Raw genomic sequence first — 19,256 nt, forward strand, 5'->3', positions numbered from 1 at the left:
AGTGTTTCCCAGTTTTCTGTGCTTATACTGCATTTTTAAAGATTTGCCTTGAGATCATTTTTAAACCTCTTTTTTTGTCTACCAGCATTACGCTTTCCATTTTTAAGTTCTGAATAGAGTAGTTGCTTTGGAAGATGATAATCAGGAATCCAAACAACATGACCAGTCCAACAAAGTTTATGATTAAGAATCATTGATTTGACACTGGTGATCTTTGCTTCTTCCAGTACACTGGCATTAGTTCGCCTGTCTTCCCAAGTGATGTGTAAAATTTTTGAGAGACATTGTTGGTGGAATCTTTCGAGGAGTTTGAGATGGCATTCATAAGTGGTCCATGTTTCACAAGCATGCAGTAAGGTTGGTAGTACAATAGCTTTGTAAACAAGCATTTTGGTTTCTCTGTGAATGTCCCAGTCCTTAAACACTCTGCACTTCACTTGGGAGAAAGCTGCACTCGCAGAGCTCAGGCAGTGCTCAGTTTCGGCATCAATGTTGGCCCCTGTAGAAAGATAACTGCCCAGGTAGGAGAAGTGATCAACACTTCCCAACGTTACACCATTAAGTTGAATTTGGTGCAGAGGGGTTGTTTTGTGTTTGTTGGTGCAGCACTTGATTTTTTGGATATTGATCGATAGGCCAAGCTTTCTGTAAGCTTCTGCAAAGATATTTAGGATGGTTTGGAGATCATTCTCTGAGTGTGCACACACTACATTGTCATCAGCATATTGAAGCTCTTTAACGGAAGTTACGGTAACCTTACTCTTTGCTTTCAGGCTACTCAGGTTAAAGAGCTTTCCATCTGCTCAATATATGATTTCTGCCCCAATGGGAAGTTTCCCTTCCACAATGTGTAGGACCATGGTGATAAAAATACAGTGGTACCTTGGTTCTCAAACTTAATCTGTTCCAGGAGTGAGTATGACTCCCAAAACTGTTTGAAAACCAAGGCGCGGCTTCCATTTGGCTGCAGGAGCTTCTTGCACTCAAGCAGAAGCCGTGTCAGATGTTTGGCTTCTGAAAATTGTTCACAAACTGGAACACTTATTTCTGGGTTTGCGGCATTCAGGAGCCAATTTGTTTGGGAGCCAAGCCATTCGAGTACCAAGGTACCACTGTAATAGACTTGGGGTGATAATATATCCCTGTTTAATGCATGAACCCACTGTGACTGGTTATCCGCAATTGTTGCCATCATATTATTGTGGAGGAGCCAAAGGATGTTCACAAATTTATTTGGGCAGCCAATTTTCGGAAGGACAGTCCACAGGGCAGTACGATTTACAGCGTTGAAGGTCTTAGGTCAATAAACAACCATATATAGGGGTTGATTTTGCTCCCCGCATTTTTCTTGACGCTGTCGCACAGTGAAAATCATATCCACTTTTCCGTTAGAAGGTCAAAAACCATTTTGGGATACATCCACAATTGGTTGCTCCAGCCAAGTGGTGTGAGTTGCAGTTACAGTATTCACCATAAGATGGCAGTGCATACCTTGATATTTTATTTGTTTTGCTGGCTCAGAAGATTCGTAAGGGATTCAAATGCAACTTCTTCTGAACGTTACATCAGACTTCATGGTTTTTTGCCTGGTTCAAGCCCCTGCTTGTGACGTTCTCAAGGTGTCCTTGTCCATCTTTCATCCCATTTTGTGGTGGGTTTCTTGGGCAAAAATAAGAAAGTATACAGTAGCATCCTAAAGTTCTTAGAAGAAATTGGGGGGTGGGGAATCTTAATGTGATAAAATGTCCAGTGAATTATTGGATTGGGTCCTTTTAATGCACTTCATATTTGTCACTTAAGCTAGGAGTGGCTGACATGGTGGAATGGTGCTATGCCATTCTACAGAAAAAAGTGTCTCTGCCACTTACTAGGATGCTATAGGGACAAAGTAACAGTGCGGTCCTTGGGACGCGGGTGGCGCTGTGGGTAAAAGCCTCAGCGCCTAGGGCTTGCCGATCGAAAGGTCGGCAGTTCGAATCCCTGCGGCGGGGTGCGCTCCCGTTGCTCGGTCCCAGCGCCTGCCAACCTAGCAGTTCGAAAGCACCCCCGGGTGCAAGTAGATAAATAGGGACCGCTTACTAGCGGGAAGGTAAACGGTGTTTCCTTGTGCAGCTCTGGCTCGCCAGAGCAGCGATGTCACGCTGGCCACGTGACCCGGAAGTGTCTGCGGACAGCGCTGGCCCCCGGCCTCTTGAGTGAGATGGGCGCACAACCCTAGAGTCTGTCAAGACTGGCCCGTACGGGCAGGGGTACCTTTACCTTTAACAGTGCGGTCAGGACTTTGTGGGCGTACCAAGAAAACCCCAAGGTGCAGCTCCCATCTTGCACTTACCGCCTCAGCCACTCCTGACTTGACTATGGGAGGTCACTTAGTTCCCAATCTGTAAAATGGGACTTAGGATCTGCCTAGCTGTTGTGAACATGACAGATGCAAAAATTTGTTAAGCAAACTACTTGAAAAAAGGAGAGAGAGAGAGAGAGATTGTGTTCTTTTGAGGGATTGTGTAAAATCTGAGTCCCACGTGTGGTTCATGACGCAAACTTTATCCTCTGTACACTGGGGAAATGATTGCTGGCTAGATGTTAATTGTTAGGCATAGATGATATTTACAAGTATGCTAATCAAAGCAAGGGAGAAAAGAATGCTCACACTTCCTTTTTCTCTTTCCCTTTCCAGATGCTGCAAGACTGTCCGAAAGCTCGCAGGGAGGTGGAGTTGCACTGGAGGGCATCTCAGTGTTCTCATATCGTGAAGATTATAGACGTCTATGAAAATCTTTACCAGGGTCGAAAATGTCTCCTGATAGTCATGGAATGGTGAGTGTTGTGGTTTGATGGGACAAAGCGAGTTGTGCAGTTGACCATGCTTAACCACTGCTCACAGCTAGAGAGCACCACACAGAGCTTTGTAGTCAGAAGTGCTGTTTTTTTCACTACATTCCCTAAATGTGGATATGCCCCACCTTTATGGGTAGTCCCACAACCCATATATACCATTCATTTTCACTGGAAATGGCATTTAGATCCGCATTTGAACTCATTAACATATGCAACTATTACAGTGCCGAGATAATTTATTCCCAGCCATAAGTTTGCTAAAGATAGGGCATCTTCCTTGCAAAGAGTTAGCTGATACAGATTTTAAGTGTTTCTACTTGGGTAAATTGGTACTGAAACTGGCAGAGTTGTGGGTGGGTGGGCAGGGTGTGAATCAGGGAGAGATTATAGAAGTTGTGGGGTGTTTTGTTTTGTTTTTAACTCATTTCCTGCTTTCTAAACTTTTCTTTTGGGTAAAGTGCTCCAGATGACTTTTTTTGGGTTGTTGCTGTAATTTACTTTTAAAAAAGAAATTCACGATTGCTACACCCATCTGGGGGTGGGGTAGGTGCTTTTATTTTATTTATTTGCTTAACATCTGTACGCCATGCTTTTTGAAGAGAGATGCCCAGAGTGGCTTACAAATTGGGGGGGGGGGGGGGGCTGCATTCAAAACAAGAAAAACCATAGTAAGGAAGTGCAACGCAGTAAGAAAGAACGCAGCACCAAGCGGGGAAATGTTGTTGTTGTTTAGTCGTTTAGTCGTGTCCGACTCTTCGTGACCCCATGGACCAGAGCACGCCAGGCACCTCTGTACTCCACTACCTCCTGCAGTTTGGTCAAACTCATGCTGGTAACCTCGAAAACACTATCCAACCATCTCGTCCTCTGTCGCCCCCATCAGATCTTTACTGAGTGTCTAAAATACTAGCTGTGGATTTCTTTCGTGAAACGCTTTTAGATGTATGTTAACACAGAAGAACATCCCTGGATGTTTTGTGGGATACAGCTTTAGAGGATATGGCGGTATGGTGGAAAAGATACAAACACCTAATCTAATGCAGATTTAAGTAAGCAGGCAGGCTTCTATGGAAGGAAGCAGTTTTTCCAGATTCCTTGGACCTAGGCCATTTAAGGCTTTATAAATCAAAACGAGCATTTTAATTTGGAAACACAACAGGAGCCAATAAATATATTGAAAGATGAATGCAATGTATTGATTTCTGGCTGTTGACATTAGCAGACTTGCCGCTGCATTCTGAACCAACTTGAACGTTCTGAGTGGTCTTCAAAGGAATTGCAGTGTGCAATGCACTGCAGTAATCCAATCCTGACATGATTAGATCATGGCAAGGTCATTCCTATCCAAGAAGGGAAGAGACTGAACACTAGGAATCCTGCCCTGCTGCTGAACTTTTAAAAGCAGGGACGGGGGAAATGCCTGAATGTGAGCTGAGGGAGCTTCCACCAGGGGGAGCTCTGCTAGGAAAAAAAGTGTTCCACCTGATGGCTCCCACCTTACACTGTGTGACAAAGCCCTACTGATTGTTTGGAGAAGATTATTGAGTTACAAGGGGCTGCAGGGTGGGGTGATACAGGTTGTGCGAACTGCTTGGTGCTTCTGTAACCATTGGCTGCGATAGGCAATTGTACAGGGCAAGTCAAAGTCCTAGGTAGCTTCCAAAGCAGACAGACAGAAGAAAGCTCTTCAGTGTTTTACGTGAGAAAAAATCTTGAACAGTGGAAAACTTATAAGCAAAGTTTGAAACTACATAAGATGCTAATAGACCTATTACTTTATTAGGATTTTGCTCTTTTGTGCAGCCCATTCTGCCCCCACACCTTTTTCTTCCAATAGATAGATAGATAGATTTGTTCCAAAGCGATTCTCATCAAGATAGTTAAAGTCAAACTGTAAGCCAGTTTAATATGTTTCTTTCTTTTAATCTCCACGCCTTACATCTTTAAAGAAGCTTCAGTCTTTTAGAGCTTGCCTTGTTCTTCTTTTCATTCAGAGACATTTCAGCAGATATATCGCTCCATGCTTATTAACTGCACTGTGGCCGTTGCAAGCTTCTTGGGATGGGTGCTGACTACATGGGTTCACTGCCACATTTCTGTTGAAACAATCTATGCCCTAAATAACTTTATTGATGTCTTTCCCTGGTGCCCACAAACCCTCTGAGCCCTAGGTCCCTTGGTCATGATTGCGGTGTGATGGTAGTTAACCTTTTTCTCTCCTTGGAAAACTACATAGAGCTAAAGGAGGAAGAGTGACACTTTCCTACTCTCTTTTTCAACCCTATATGTGCTTTTCAAGGCTCAGATTAATTCCAGATGGATCTCAGTTTCACCCAGAGGCCTTGGGAAAGTGGTGTGTGTGCGCGCGCATGGAAATGTACTCATAGCCTGGTGGTGGTTTTGCTTAGGCCGTAATTCTTGTTGCTTCCATTTTTGTAACTACACTCGTTTATGACTTTCAGCTTGGATGGTGGGGAACTCTTCAGTCGAATTCAAGACAGAGGAGACCAGGCGTTCACAGAAAGAGGTATGAAGGGATACAATAGATTTCTTAAAGCTTAACAAGCATTGACAATTTAAGTCTTAAGACTTCAGGCACAACTGTTTACTTTTTGAGGCAGAGAAGGGGAACCACTGGCCCTCTGTATGTCAAAGGACAAACAAACTGGAACCTGCAAGTAAAGGACTGAAGTGGATTTCCGATTCTGGACTAGTGTTCAGTTTGCCAGTAGGGATGTCATGACAAAGTATGACTAGAAATGACATGGAAAGGAAACCATGAGCTCATACTTTTGTTTCTGTTCACCTGAATTAAGTCTGTGGTCAGGAACGTGGTGCCACGTTCTCTTGCCAACAGCACCCAGTGATGTGGGAGAAAGGTGAGGAAACATCAAGGCGGGTGGGTGGGTGGGTGGGGGTAAGTTATGTAGATGTTATGGTGGAGAAGAGGAGGACCACACCATGGGACAGCATCAGCTTCATGTTCTTCGTCACATTTGTTTCTGCTCTGAAACCTGACCAGTAATGTTGTTTGTTCCCTTTAACTCCTTGTAATCTGGATATTAGGTGGTGGTTGCCTCTTTGGCTGCAGAGTAAAATGACCTGCTTTGTTTTCTTATCTTCCCCAGAGGCTTCTGAAATAATGAAGAGCATCGGAGAAGCCATTCAGTATTTACACTCGATCAACATTGCACACCGGGATGTTAAGGTACTCTTCCTCTTTTTAATATATTTTTTATTGGTTTTTACACATGTTTCCCAAACATAACATCCCATTTTAAACAACATAACAAACCTTTGGCTATCACAGCCTAGGACTTCCATCAACCTCAACTGATGGTTTTCTAACTTCCTGGATGTGGTCCACACAAGACTACTATTTCCAAAGACTCTGACCAAATGAAGGTGTCCCTCAGGTCCAGACACAGTGCTGTTCATATTACTTGGCCTTGTGTGGTGGTGGTTTTCAGTGCATAACCAGCATGGCAAAAGGCGTCCTGATTAGGACCATGGTAAGGAGGAGGATTTAACTATTTGCCCCTGCCATGGTTCTTATTCAAATTGCTCTAGCCTCCCAGCTCCTGAAATTCATTGTTATGCCAGTGTGAGCTTTCTTCTGGTTGCAAATTGAAGGCACTGGGACTAGTGCCATGGCAGGAGCAAAGAGTTACTTCCCCCTTTCCTCACATGCCTTGAGCCCAGTCTGGCTCCCCCTAATACAATGGCTATTTATTAGGGGGGAACTCTGGAAAGCCAAATGTCATGTCTAATTTGTTATGTCAAATAATTTCATGTCCAGTTTGACCCTAAAAATCTGGGGTCATGAATGTGTAGTGGTTTGTTGGGAGTAAGATTGAATTATTTCATTGCAACCAATGTGTAATTCATGTGGTACCAACACTAAAATGCCAGCAGCAGATGGCTTCTGGAATAGTACTAAATTTGATTTAGGAGGTCTAAAACTGATATCAGCAGTGTCTGCCAGCAAAGGTGGAAATATTCCTTTATTTTTATGATTTGAAAGCATCCTGAGAAGATGTAGATTCAAACCCACCCACCCTTCCACCTGTGTTGGTCTCTGAAAGAGGAACCCCTTCATCCTCTCACTGACCAGCACTGGCAGCCATTGGTAGAGAGTGCTGTAGAACTCTCTTATCCCCTTGCCCTACTCAACTGTTCTGGTCAAGAGAGACCTGCCCTGCTGCATCTCAACCCAGCATGAACTGTGAAAGTTAATGGAACCTATTTGAATGCCTACATAATCCCCTTTCATGCTAACTCATGGAGGGCAGAATGGGATGCCTCCTGGCCCCGCCTCCAGTGTCTGTACGTTGAGTGAACAGGTGCCCTGTGCAGTTGTTCACATATACAGAAATTAATGCTTAAGGTAAAGGACCCCTGGACGGTTACGTCCAGTCAAAGGTGACTATGGGGTTGCGGCGCTAATCTCGCTTTCAGACCGAGGGAGCCGGTGTTTGTTTGCAGACAGCTTTCCGGGTCATGTGGCCAGCATGACTAAATCGCTTCTGGTGCAACGGGACACTGTGACAGAAACCAGATTGCACAGAAACACCGTTTACCTTTCCACCGCAGTGGTACCTATTTATCTACTTGCACTGGTGTGCTTTCGAACTGCTAGGTTGGCAGGAGCTGGGACAGAGCAATGGGAGCTCACCCCGTCATGGGGATTTGAACTGACGACCTTCCGATCGGCAAGCCCAAGAGGCTCAGTGGTTTAGACCACAGCGCCACCCTTGCTTTATGAGTGGATGGTGAGGGCACATGTTTGTCTGTGCTAGTTTAAATAGGCAGCCCTTGCTCACTTGTCATGTTAACAGAGAGGGCAAAGCATATTTAAATCAGAGCAACCCCAGTTTAATTCCTGAACAGATTGTGGGTAAAATTAATAGCTCCAGCGTAATTGCACTAGGTTCATGTAGGCAGGTGCTCTGGAAGAATCTTCTCTGGATGTGGTTTTCAGCTAAGCAGGGACATGTGAACAAAGTCTAGAATGCAACCACACTGAGGAATAGCAATTGTGCAGCTCAGCATGGTAAGGAAAAGCTAATGAATTCCTGGAAGAATGCTAATTTGGTTAGGTGGTTCCTTTTGTCTAGAACCCCCCCCCCCCCCCCCAGGATATTTGGACTAAGAATCCTTGTTAACAGAAGGGGCTCCCAAGCATGCTTTTTTAAAATAAAAGGTAGATTCTTTGTTAGATTTAGGACGAGGCTGGAAAAATCCAATTGCTGTAATTATAATCCACTGCCCCTGAGGCAATAGGATGGGCTTGAAAATGTTTCCCTTTCCCTGCCTGTTACATAATTCTACATCACCTGCCAGCACATTCTTTCTCTCCTAAGTGACGAAATTTCAAGTCCTCAAAGGCTATGGAACCGTATTTTTAGTCTTGTTCTTTTTGGCTCTTCTCTTTTATGGAGATACAGGAACAGACGCATGTTATTTAGATAAAGAATATCAAGAAGGGGGTATTCATGTGGACAACTCGAGCCTTGGTTTCACTGCACCACTGCTGAAACATCTAAAAAATCACACACACACACACACACACACACCCCGGCTGAACAGGGATCTGGTTGTTAGGCGTCATAATCTGCAGCTGTGAATAGTGAAAACAGAGCTCTAGATACATATTGGCTCTCTCCAATGCACACACATGCCTGCTGTGGTTCTTGATCTATATTATTAACATTCAAGGTGCAAAGTATATGTTGATCATTTTATGCTTTCTGAAACAAAATATATACTTGCATACACTGATAGAAGTTGAGATGTGGGCGGGTATACACTCTCAAGTCTGAAGGGTAGTTTTAGGTTCCCTCCCCCATATATCTTCTCAATCTAAGCCGTTCACATTCTGGTTTACTCTTGCTGCTACTACTACTACTACTACTACTACTACTACTACTACTACACACACACACAGAGAGAGAGAGAGAGAGATTTGCAATACTCAAATTCAAATACACACACACACTCCATTAACATGCCACTTGCATAGACCCAAAGATTTTTACATACCGACCATGTTCCCACCTAAGGCAAAACCATAGTTTAGCAGTCTGTGGCTGAGCCTGAATGAGCCACAGGGAAGCAGCTGGAGGACTTCAACAGGTATGTGTAGCGGTTTTTCAATGAGGCTCATCCATTTAACACGAAAACATGGTTAGATGTCAAAATCAAAAACTCTCTGTAATGCTACCTACTCCCTTCGTGGCTGAACTCCTGCCCACCAAAAGTTCACAACCTCAAGCTTTGTGCTAATAAACATTACATAACATTTCATTCGCTGAACAAATGGGCTAGGGAACGTTGCATTTCAATAAACTGGTCAAGAGCCTTGCGGCCAACACTTATAAAGAGTTCAGAGACTATGTTTACTTCAGGTATTTATTTAATTTTGGAGGGTAAATTGGCTATACCACCATTTCCCCTGTAAATATGTGTTTAATCCTCTGTTCCTCTATAAATTCCTCTAATGTCCTAGTGTCTGCTGTAAAAGACTCTCTGAAGCTTTGACCTTGCAAATATAAAACGCATCATGTCTTGAGGACTGCAAATAAACTCAGTAGCATAAGCATCATAGGGAATTGTCAATATAATCTGGATCATATACCTAATGTACACAGATGTGTACTGGCATCTGCATAATTGCAGCTATTGAGAGGGCCTTTTCAGTTGGGGAGGCTTATCTGTCACTATCATGCCTTTCTAGCCCCAGGCAAAGATGGCTTTCATTCCCCCAGGTCTTAAAAAAATAATCATTTAGATTGTTTTCACTTGCCCCTGTTAATGCTGTTGTGTTTTAGTCTGTTCCTGGTTTTTATTCATTGTTTATTCATAGGTGTGCTTCACTTTTCTATTAAATGTCTTTGAAATGACTGTCAGGCTTCCTTGGGAGTAATTTTTACTGCAGATGCATGAAGAAATGGTATAAATCAATGAGCAAAGGTTAATGGACTCCTGATCATTAGTTCTTACCATGTGCCCAGCCTAGGGTCTGCAAGGTGGTGCAAAATATAGTTTTGAGAGCCAGTGTGGTGTAGTGGTTAAGAGCGGTAGTCTCGTAATCTGGTGAACCGGGTTTGCGTCTCCGCTCCTCCACATGCAGCTGCTGGGTGACCTTGGGCCAGTCACACTTCTTTGAAGTCTCTCAGCCCCACTCACCTCGCAGAATGTTTGTTGTGGGGGAGGAAGGGAAAGGAGAATGTTAGCCGCTTTGAGACTCCTTAAAAGGGAGTGAAAGGCGGGATATCAAATCCAAACTCTTCTTCTTCTTCTTCTTCTTTCTCTTAAGCTGGTTTTGCTTATTATGTCTTGCAGCCAGAAAACCTCCTATACACCTCAAAAAGGCCCAACGCTGTATTAAAACTCACCGACTTTGGATTTGCTAAAGAAACCACCACACATAACTCCCTAGCTACACCATGCTACACACCATACTATGTGGGTAAGTAAACCATTGGAGAGCATCACCCGCTTCCGAGACATAAGAATTGCAACCTCCAACACCTCTCTTTTTCATAGAAATAGTGATGGTGAGCTTCAGGGCACATGTACGCTGCTGTTGCGTTTTGTAATAAGAGCAGGGATGGGTTTTCAAGAGTTTTAAGCAAGCAGCCTGATCATTTTATTTCATTTGCTACATCATTTAAACTAAATGGCATATCTCTCAAGTTTAAAACCTCAGCACTGGTCTGCAGCTGATTGGGCAAACAGGTGAGCATGCTTCAAAAGCTGGTCTCTGCGCTTCCAATAGATTGCTTGTGCTGCCTACTTAGTATTCTGGAAAGAAAAAGGATTGGCACAGGTGAAACCTTTAACAAAAGCAGCCAACACAGGTGTCACTATCATGTGGCGACCAGACTGAGGTTGTGCAGGTGATCCGCTTCATCCTATAACAGTTTCTGGCTTGGGGAAAAATTGGGAAATTATTATTATTATTATTATTATTATTATTATTATTATTACTACTGGGATTTAGTTCTGGTCCATTTTTAAATGGAAGAGAGAAAACAATGCATCATTCAGTTTCAAAGGCTAAGACCTCTGTTCACTTTTAAACACCGTATTGGCCTGAATATAAGTCTCACTTTCCCCCCAAATTCCAACCTTGAAAAGTTAAAGTGTGGCTTATATTCGCGACCTTACAGTATGCAGCCAGGAGTGTGGGGCAAACAGCAACAGGAGCATGGCAAAGCGGTGCCCACCCCACATGTAGTCCCCCGTCCTCTCCCCCAAGGCCGGGAAGGGAGAGAGCGAGGAAGGGGAAAGACCGCCAGCAATGCAGCGTGGCTCTCCCCCCCCCCCCCCAGTATGCAGCCAGAAGCAACGAGGAAGGGAGCAGCTTATATTCGGGTATTTTTTCTTTTTCCCTCCTCCCTCCAATTTTAAATGTGCAGCTTATATTTGGGCCAATACGGTACTTTTCTGGGACCCTTTAATGTCCTTCCCCTGCAGTTTTATAAATGTTCTATGGCAAACAGCCTTGGTGTCAGAGGTTTTCCCATGAACTTAGAACTAATATCAAGTGCCAGGTAAACTGTATCCAAACCACATATTATTTTGCAAGTGTACTCCAGGCACAGTTCCAAGGGTAATAAGCTCCACAGAGAGGGGGACAGCCTGTCCTCTTGAAGTGTAAATGTCTGAAAGTTGTACTGATAGCATGTGACAAAGTTGTACTGATAGCATGTGTGACAAAGTTGACTTTGCATTTTGTTTTCATCTCCTTTAGCTCCAGAAGTACTAGGCCCAGAGAAATATGATAAGTCCTGCGATATGTGGTCCCTTGGTGTCATCATGTATATTTTGTAAGTCTATTCTTCTGCACTGTACTGCACGGCACAGTTAGTTGCTTTGTATATTCTCCTCTGTGTGTTCTTCCTCCTGGCAGGATTCCATAAAGTTCCAGAGTTAGGGATGTTCTTGAGCCAATTAACTGGGAAGGGCTGTGCTTCCGGCATGTTCTGTTTATTGAGTCATTGAGGAAGATCCTTTGTTGATATCGAGGAAAAAAGCACAGATTCAACACACCTTAGGAACAAGCCCTGGGCGGTAGAAATAAAATTGGGTGCATTGATTGTGGGGAAGATGAAATCGGGAATGTTTTCCAAGGCCGCTGCCAGAGGAAGAAGACTGCAAGTCGAGTGGCAAAGCGGTGGAGGCAGAGGAAGAAGAAATCCAGTTCTCATGCCTGCAGAAAGGAGGAGAGAGGCAGGCAGAAGCTGCAGTTCCATTCCAGCCATTTTCTTCTGTCTGCATCTCTCTCTCTCTCTCTGCCTCCCTCCTCCCTTCTGCCTTAGTCTTTCCTGCAACTGTGCTAGGAAGGCTGTTGCTGCTGGAGCCAAGCTTTTGCAACTGAATTCGTGCAAGAAACATGCACATGTGATATGATTACGCTGTACTTGGAGCACTGCTTGTTTTATATGCTGAGTCATTGCTAAAATGTTTGTCCCAGTTGATGAGCTACTAATGCACTGAGACAATGGCTCATAGGATTTAGGCCAGGCATATCCAAAGTCCGTTTCGGGGGCCTAATCTGGCCTGTCGGTCGATTTAATCTGGCCCCTGTGTGCCAGCATATGTCCTAGAGTAAAAATCCTAATAAAGCTCAGCAATCCTTAAAAAAAAAGCTCAATAACTTTGGTCGGCCCTCACACATGTTCACGTCATCAAATCTGGCCTTCTTTGAAAAACGTTTGGGCACCCCTGATTTAGGCAGGTGGTTTGCAGCATGCCACACCTCAAAGTGGTTTTAACATTTAAAGTACCTTGGAACCTGTTTTTCCTAATGTCCTTTTAGTTAATTTGCTGCTTGGAGTGCATTTGTGCTGAAGAGAAGGGCAGGAAACATGCTAAACAAATGTGTACAAGACAACATGTTTCCTTATCCCATTGCTAGGGCAGTGCCCTAGTATTGACACAATAGTGACCACTGATGCTGGTGCTTTCTTGCTGCTCCCTGTATAGCACAGCTGTGCCCTTAACCTGTCTCCCCAGGGCCCTTCATCATCCAGGTTCACAAAAGTTCACAATTCAGCTTTCCATGTTTGCCATGGGGAGTGCTCCATTGCTTTCTGTCAAGTGTAACAAGAGGGACCTCAGCCTTTCTCTCCAATATGAGCTGGTCAGGGCTGGTTTCCCAATGTTGCACTGTGCCTGGAAGTACAGTGGAACTACAGAGATGATTCCCCAGGTCCAATAAGCATAAAGATCAGAGATAAGTCTCTGTTTGCTCTTTGATAGTAAACAGCAGGAGCAGGGTGTTCTCTCTGACGTTAGGACTGTGGTCTCACAGCACTAAGGTGGAAGATCAGGAAAATGCTGCCAGCCCTTTGACAACTTCCTGTTCAGAGAGTGAGCACAGAGCTATCTCTCATCTTAGCACTGTATTGTTTAGATTGGAGATAACAGTGACTGACAGATAGGCGTGGTTTGCCAAAAATGGCCTCACAGGCCTAAGGCGGAGAGAGGCCTAGCAAACCTAACTTAGAGCCTTAGGCTAGAGGTTCCCCACTGCTGTAGTGGACTCTCTTACCTGACAGCCTTTTATAGTACAAACAATAAAAATGATACCCTTTTTGGGGGGAAGCACATTAGATCAGTTTGGCATTCAAAATGGACTTCTCTTCTACATGTCATTTCTCTATTTTTCTCTTTTGCCCAGGTTGTGCGGGTACCCCCCTTTCTATTCCAACCATGGTCTGGCCATTTCTCCGGGCATGAAGAAACGGATCCGGATGGGTCAGTACGAATTTCCCAACCCAGAGTGGTCAGAAGTATCTGAGGAAGGTAAATGTTTGTGAACAGAAGCTGCTATTCTCCTCTGAAAGGGAAAATGGGATTTCAAAACCTGAAAAAATGTGATTCTCTGGGCTAGGGTTGGCTAACCTGTGGCCTTCCAGATGTTGTTGGAATACAAACCCCAATATTACCCACCCCTGCACTAACCTTATTCATTCCTTGGCTCTCTTGCCTTTCATGAGTGGCCTTTTTACTCATGACTAAGCTATGGCTCAAGAGGAGGCCTTGCTCTGGTTCAGAGAAATTGTTCTGGGCCACCATAGCTGGAGTGTTTTGCTGCCAGGGAAGAAAAAGTGCATGCTGCCCCCATAGCATGGCTTCTGTTAAGTTGTGGGTGAACATATCAGACAACACAGCGATTCTTCAAACAGCTCTTGTTTATTCAAAGGCCAGAACAGAACTGAACTGAAGGGTTCAGTCAGCCTGCTTATATAGAGCTCCAGTACAACGTAACTGTAACAATTTTCTAAAACTATCCAATCACTGAACGTCACTTTCGATCCCTTATTTGCATATGTGGACCTGAACTATCTACAGTATCTCCCTGCTGGCCCAGGGTGAGAACTTCAGCACATAACAGCTTTTCCTTTTCCTTTGCCCTGCCTTTCTCTTCTTCCTTTTCCTTCCTTCCCATACGGGATTCTGCTCCTGTGTTTGGAGGCTTTGGCAAGGTGAGGGTTCCCCCTGGACCTCCACACCCTAACCAGATTGACTCTCTCTACCCCCTTTGTTATCTTGTGCATGCATGATATAAAAAGGTTGCAACATGGAGAGTGGGAAAATGAATAAAAATAAACACTGCACCCCCCCCAAAAAGGCCAGGCCCCACAATGTCACACATGACAATTCTTTCAAGTACATTACTCATCATATGTACTAAAATTAATTAGTATTAAGAGTCCTCAGAGTACTTTTCATGTGTTATCTCCACAAGCAACGTATTTGCTCAGGAGAAGTCCCTTCAGGTTTTTATATGAGTCAAAGCATGTTCTCCTTAAAATAGACCCATCCCTTTGTGCACATTGTCTCTCCTTTTGCTGTGCAAGCTTCAGGATTTCTGCAACATCTGAAGAGAGCTTTGGAATGAGGTGGCGAGACACAGTGTGTGTTGTTGTTAATGCTGTTGCCTTTCCTCCACCTTCAGTTAAGCAGCTGATCCGGAATTTGCTGAAGACGGATCCAACCCAGCGAATGACTATAATGGAGTTCATGAATCACCCTTGGATCATGGTAAGAATCCACCTGTCATTTCTCAGGAAGAAAAACTGGTGCAGAAGCCTAGGCTGAGAAACATGAGTGCAGGGAGTCTGAGATAGCTTTGTAGATAGAGGGGAAACATTTTTCAGCTCAATTCCAATTCCATTGTGAGAAAACTCCTGCAGCTGCATGGCAGTAAGGGGGCAGGGGAGAGAGAAGAGAGGCAAAAGTGGATGGGACCAGAGGGGAAAGTGGGCAGAGCACTGGGTGTAGGTTGTATTCCAGCCATGCAGAAGTCAGAGGCTTCTACAGTACACACACCACTACATCCGATCAGGCAAGGGGCATGATCACCACCCAGCCAGTCAAAGAAGGACAGAAGAAGTCTTGGCAAGTCCCAAGGACTGGAAAGAGAGTTTCCCAGGCCGGAGGCTTCCCAACCCCTAGACTAAAGCTCCATTTGTCTTCCCTCTGCAGCAATCAATGCAAGTGCCACAAACCCCGCTGCACACTAGCAGAGTTTTGAAAGAAGAGAAAGATCTTTGGGAGGACGTTAAGGTAAGTTGTCTGCAAGTTTCATCTCACACACTGCTAAGCAGCATGGATGAAGGTTACGCAACTCCAGGTGTAAGTGATTGTGAGCCTGTCCATCAGTGCTGCAAGCCACTCCTAGCCTGTACAGTGGAACCTCGGTTTTCGAGCATCTCAGAAGCCAAACGGTTCAGAACCCAAATGCCAAAAACCCGGAAGTTGAACGGCTTCCGCTGCGTGTTTTCCTTTTTTCCCCAATGGATTTTGCCAACCGCCCATTGTTCCTTGGTTTTCAAACATTTCGGAAGTTGAACGGTCTTCCGCAATGGATTACATTTGAAAACAAAGGTTCCACTGTAGTAGGTAATGCCAGATATGCAGGCTTAAAGGCCCTCCTCACTCTACCACAGTCTGAACTTGGAAGCTGGCTTTTGTGCCCATTGTTAAGTTACAAATAGGATCTTTCCTCTGGATGACAGTAATGCCTGAAGCTAGAATAATTTGGCTAGCCAGATGTTAATTTGTTTCCTCTACCTCAAATTTGTAGGAGGAGATGACAAGTGCCTTGGCCACCATGAGAGTGGATTATGAACAAATCAAGATTAAGAAAATTGAAGACTCATCCAACCCGTTGCTTATGAAGAGGCGGAAGAAAGCAAACCCCGCTGAACCTACAGCACTCCCCCACTGAGGATTCAGTAGAGCCAAACCTGGTGGTTGTGAAAGCAATAACTATATCTATATATTTTTAAAAACAAATTGGAGATAAAGACTGTCATATCAAACACATGGAATTCAGATCTTTATACCAGACTAGTTTTGTTTTTTTAGCTGCCTCTCATGGTTCTGACCTTTCTGAGGTCCAGCAGGAGACAGCTGCTCTGTGTACAAAACATACTTTTATGTTATTTCCCAGCCCCTGGTCCTGTAGGGAAATATTTCTGGTAATCAGATTTTGTTTGTTTGTTTAGTAACACCCCCCCCTTGGTTTTTTTCTCCTTCAGAGACACTGAAATTCCTGTGATCACCATTTAAAGGTTAATAATATAAATAAAATATATATAATCTATATTTTTAAAACTACTGTAGAGCTGAAATCAAGATAGGAGTCCTGTGCTGAGTACAGCGGTTGTTGTTTTAGAGTTAAAGGCTTTCAGTTTGTGTCGACAACAACAACAAAAGGCCAGGGCTGTTGAAGAATTCCACCTGAAAACAAAGGCACTGACGATACTGTGGTCTTCATTTAACATCAAGAACTGTTCTTGGCTGATGGACCTTAAATTCAGTTTGGGAAGTTATTGTCCCAAGTACAATAGGGCTCCTTAAACTGAAAGCCTTCTGCCTCTAACTGTGCAATCACAGGATTGACTTCCTCTCACTTGTGCGTTTGTGGATTGTATGTAATAATGCGATAGGATGGATATTGTAAGTATTGGCAGGAAGGCCCACCCCCTTCTGTATTCTACTTTGAATTTTTGAGGGGTAGTGTGTGGGGAGGGTCCATGAAGCACCCAGAATTCAGTTATGATCTCAGGGTTATTTGGGTGGGTGGGAGGGATGGAAAGTAGGTGTTTGTTGAGTGGAGACGTTCATGATTGATCTGTTTCAATAACTGATGCAGCCTTCCTGGAGCACTACATCAGAATATGTCCTGTTGCCCAGTTTCCACCACCATCTTGTGCAGTGTTAAAACTTAAGACCTTGATGCAGTTCTAAAGATCTCATGCTGCAAGGTTGCAGGCTCATATCCTCCACCCCAGCTGTTCTGTTGTGGCTCTTGCATTGCTGTTCTGTGCTGCTGTTCACAACCCTCCTGATCTTTACCAGGAAGCTGCAGCTATTTGGAGCACATAGCAAAAGGCTCAAATCTGAGATTTGCATCTCATTGGAGCTCATGTGGGACAGAACCTGCCACATGCACACTCTGATATGTGAAGAAAAAAACAGAAACAGTACCATAAAAATGAGTCTTTTTTAGATGGATTCCTTAGCATCTTTGGGTGTTGAATAGCCAGATGGCACAAATGTTAATATGGGAATATGATGATGGGAATTCTGCCTAGAAAACCAAAAAGTCTCAGCTGAAGTTTGAAGGAGGGAATTGACGTGCTGCCGACTTGGGCACATTTGTCTAAAGTCAAGCTCTCTTGAGTCTTACTCTACCTGTACCTTAGGGAAGAAAAGCAGGAAAGTATTCCTTCACATAAACTTTTGCCTCATTATCCTGGTGGTCAATCCCTTTTTCTGCCTCTTTCTGTATATCTTTAGTCCATGAATGAATATCTTTTGCCACGTTTGTTTCACTGGCATACTAGTGTTTTAAAAACACACACTTTCCCTTTTTTTTTTTAAAGAAAGGTTTAGCTTTTAGGCATTTTAGACACTGTATGAAATTTTAATTTGTAAAAAAAAAAAAAGTTTTAATTTTTGTTGTTGGTGGTGTCTCATTGCTGGAAAAAATAATATTTGCTCTGCTATTTTCCCATTTTGGATTAAAGACACCCAATACATCAGAGTTTGTGTTTGTTTGATCCATGGTGGGGGGTGGGGGAAGCCAGAACAGGCTTTGGCTCAGAAAGGGCTGGCTATATCTGTAGCACAGAAGTGTGATCAAAGAGTTTTCTAGCAGTTATGATTTTAATACAGATCAGCTTTTCACATACAATGAGTTGTGGATTGTACTAAAGACGGCATGCAAGCAGGGAGTTTCAGACATATACAAGCAGTGGCTACTTGGAGAATATTGGCATGGAAGAGCCACATGAAAAGAACCGAGCATCGTATATATGACACTTCAATAATATCTGTTTCAGATATCTACTGCAATATTCAGTTGGGGAGAGTATATGATGCTGCCAATGAGAATCTCCTGAGATGGCATTGAGAGAGCAAGGCCTCTGTGACATTGATCTTAATTCCCAGGCAGACCTAGTGGTGGAACAATGTGCCACTAACTTCAGTCTGCCCCTCCATTGTAGGCTCAGGCTGTATATATGTGTAAATAAACCGTATATTGTAGAGTCTCTGCTGTGCCTCATTTCCAAAAAGAAACACGTGCCCTAGGGTAAGCACCTGGAATCTCTGGAATCTCACACCAGAGATTGGAGTGGTGTGTTACACTGGTGACAGAAGTGGGACACTCCCACCCCGCCAAAAAAAGAAAAAAGAAAAGAAAAGATTTATAGAAACTATTTTGTTAAGGGTGCTGGGATTTGTAGCTTTGTGAGAGGGAACTACAGTTCCCAGGATTCTTTGGGAGGAAGTTCTGTATTTTAAATATATGGTGTGGATCTGCTCTGTATTGACAAGAAGCCTCTACTAGACAGAGCCAGTTGTCTAGCTCTGGTGCATCCATTGCCCTTAAACTGGCTTTAAGTTAGCATTCTGGGTTTCGAAGAGAGTGCTTCCTGGATTTTGTGACACTGCTTCAGTAATGCCGATGTCACGTGCAGCTTTTAAAATCTGGCCAAGAGATTTTAACATGTGAGCACACAAATAGAAGGGCAAAGGTACCAGACAAATCTAGGCTTTCTCCAGCACACACATTGTAATTTGGCCTTTGCAACACAAAATGTTGTGAAAGCTCGTGTATGGCTGCCATTGGAAAAGACTGTAGCTTGCCAGTATCTTTTTCTGAGCAAACAGCACTGAAATCGGCATTTGTCATTGAGGGCGAATTGTAGAGTTGGAAGCCATGAGTTGAGCAGAGGAATGAAACAGCTCAACTACCTCAATGTGACACAGAAGAAAACCAGAGAAACCTCTTTCTTGCTCTTGAAAACTCAGCATTATAGTTAATTGTATAGGCAGATTTGTATCTTCCAGCAGCTCTGTTGCTTTGTTTAAAAAAAAATTGGCGGGGG

At 43.8% G+C, this 19,256-nt stretch overlaps 1 protein-coding gene across 1 annotated transcript in view; it reads left to right on the forward strand.

Moving 5' to 3' along the window:
- MAPKAPK2 (MAPK activated protein kinase 2) overlaps positions 1-17,908 on the forward strand; it is a 77,216-nt gene extending 59,308 nt beyond the window's left edge. Inside the window, exons 2-10 of the mRNA XM_028734382.2 lie at positions 2,678-2,817; positions 5,301-5,365; positions 5,967-6,046; positions 10,183-10,309; positions 11,597-11,672; positions 13,529-13,653; positions 14,810-14,895; positions 15,340-15,420; positions 15,941-17,908. Coding sequence (XP_028590215.2) covers positions 2,678-2,817; positions 5,301-5,365; positions 5,967-6,046; positions 10,183-10,309; positions 11,597-11,672; positions 13,529-13,653; positions 14,810-14,895; positions 15,340-15,420; positions 15,941-16,084 — 924 coding nt within the window. The 3' untranslated portion in view covers positions 16,085-17,908. The remainder of the gene's footprint in view (positions 1-2,677; positions 2,818-5,300; positions 5,366-5,966; positions 6,047-10,182; positions 10,310-11,596; positions 11,673-13,528; positions 13,654-14,809; positions 14,896-15,339; positions 15,421-15,940) is intronic.
- The last annotated feature ends 1,348 nt before the right edge of the window (positions 17,909-19,256 follow it).

This window comes from Podarcis muralis, chromosome 5 (genome assembly GCF_964188315.1).
Source record: "Podarcis muralis chromosome 5, rPodMur119.hap1.1, whole genome shotgun sequence".
Classification (NCBI taxonomy): Eukaryota; Metazoa; Chordata; class Lepidosauria; order Squamata; family Lacertidae; genus Podarcis; species Podarcis muralis.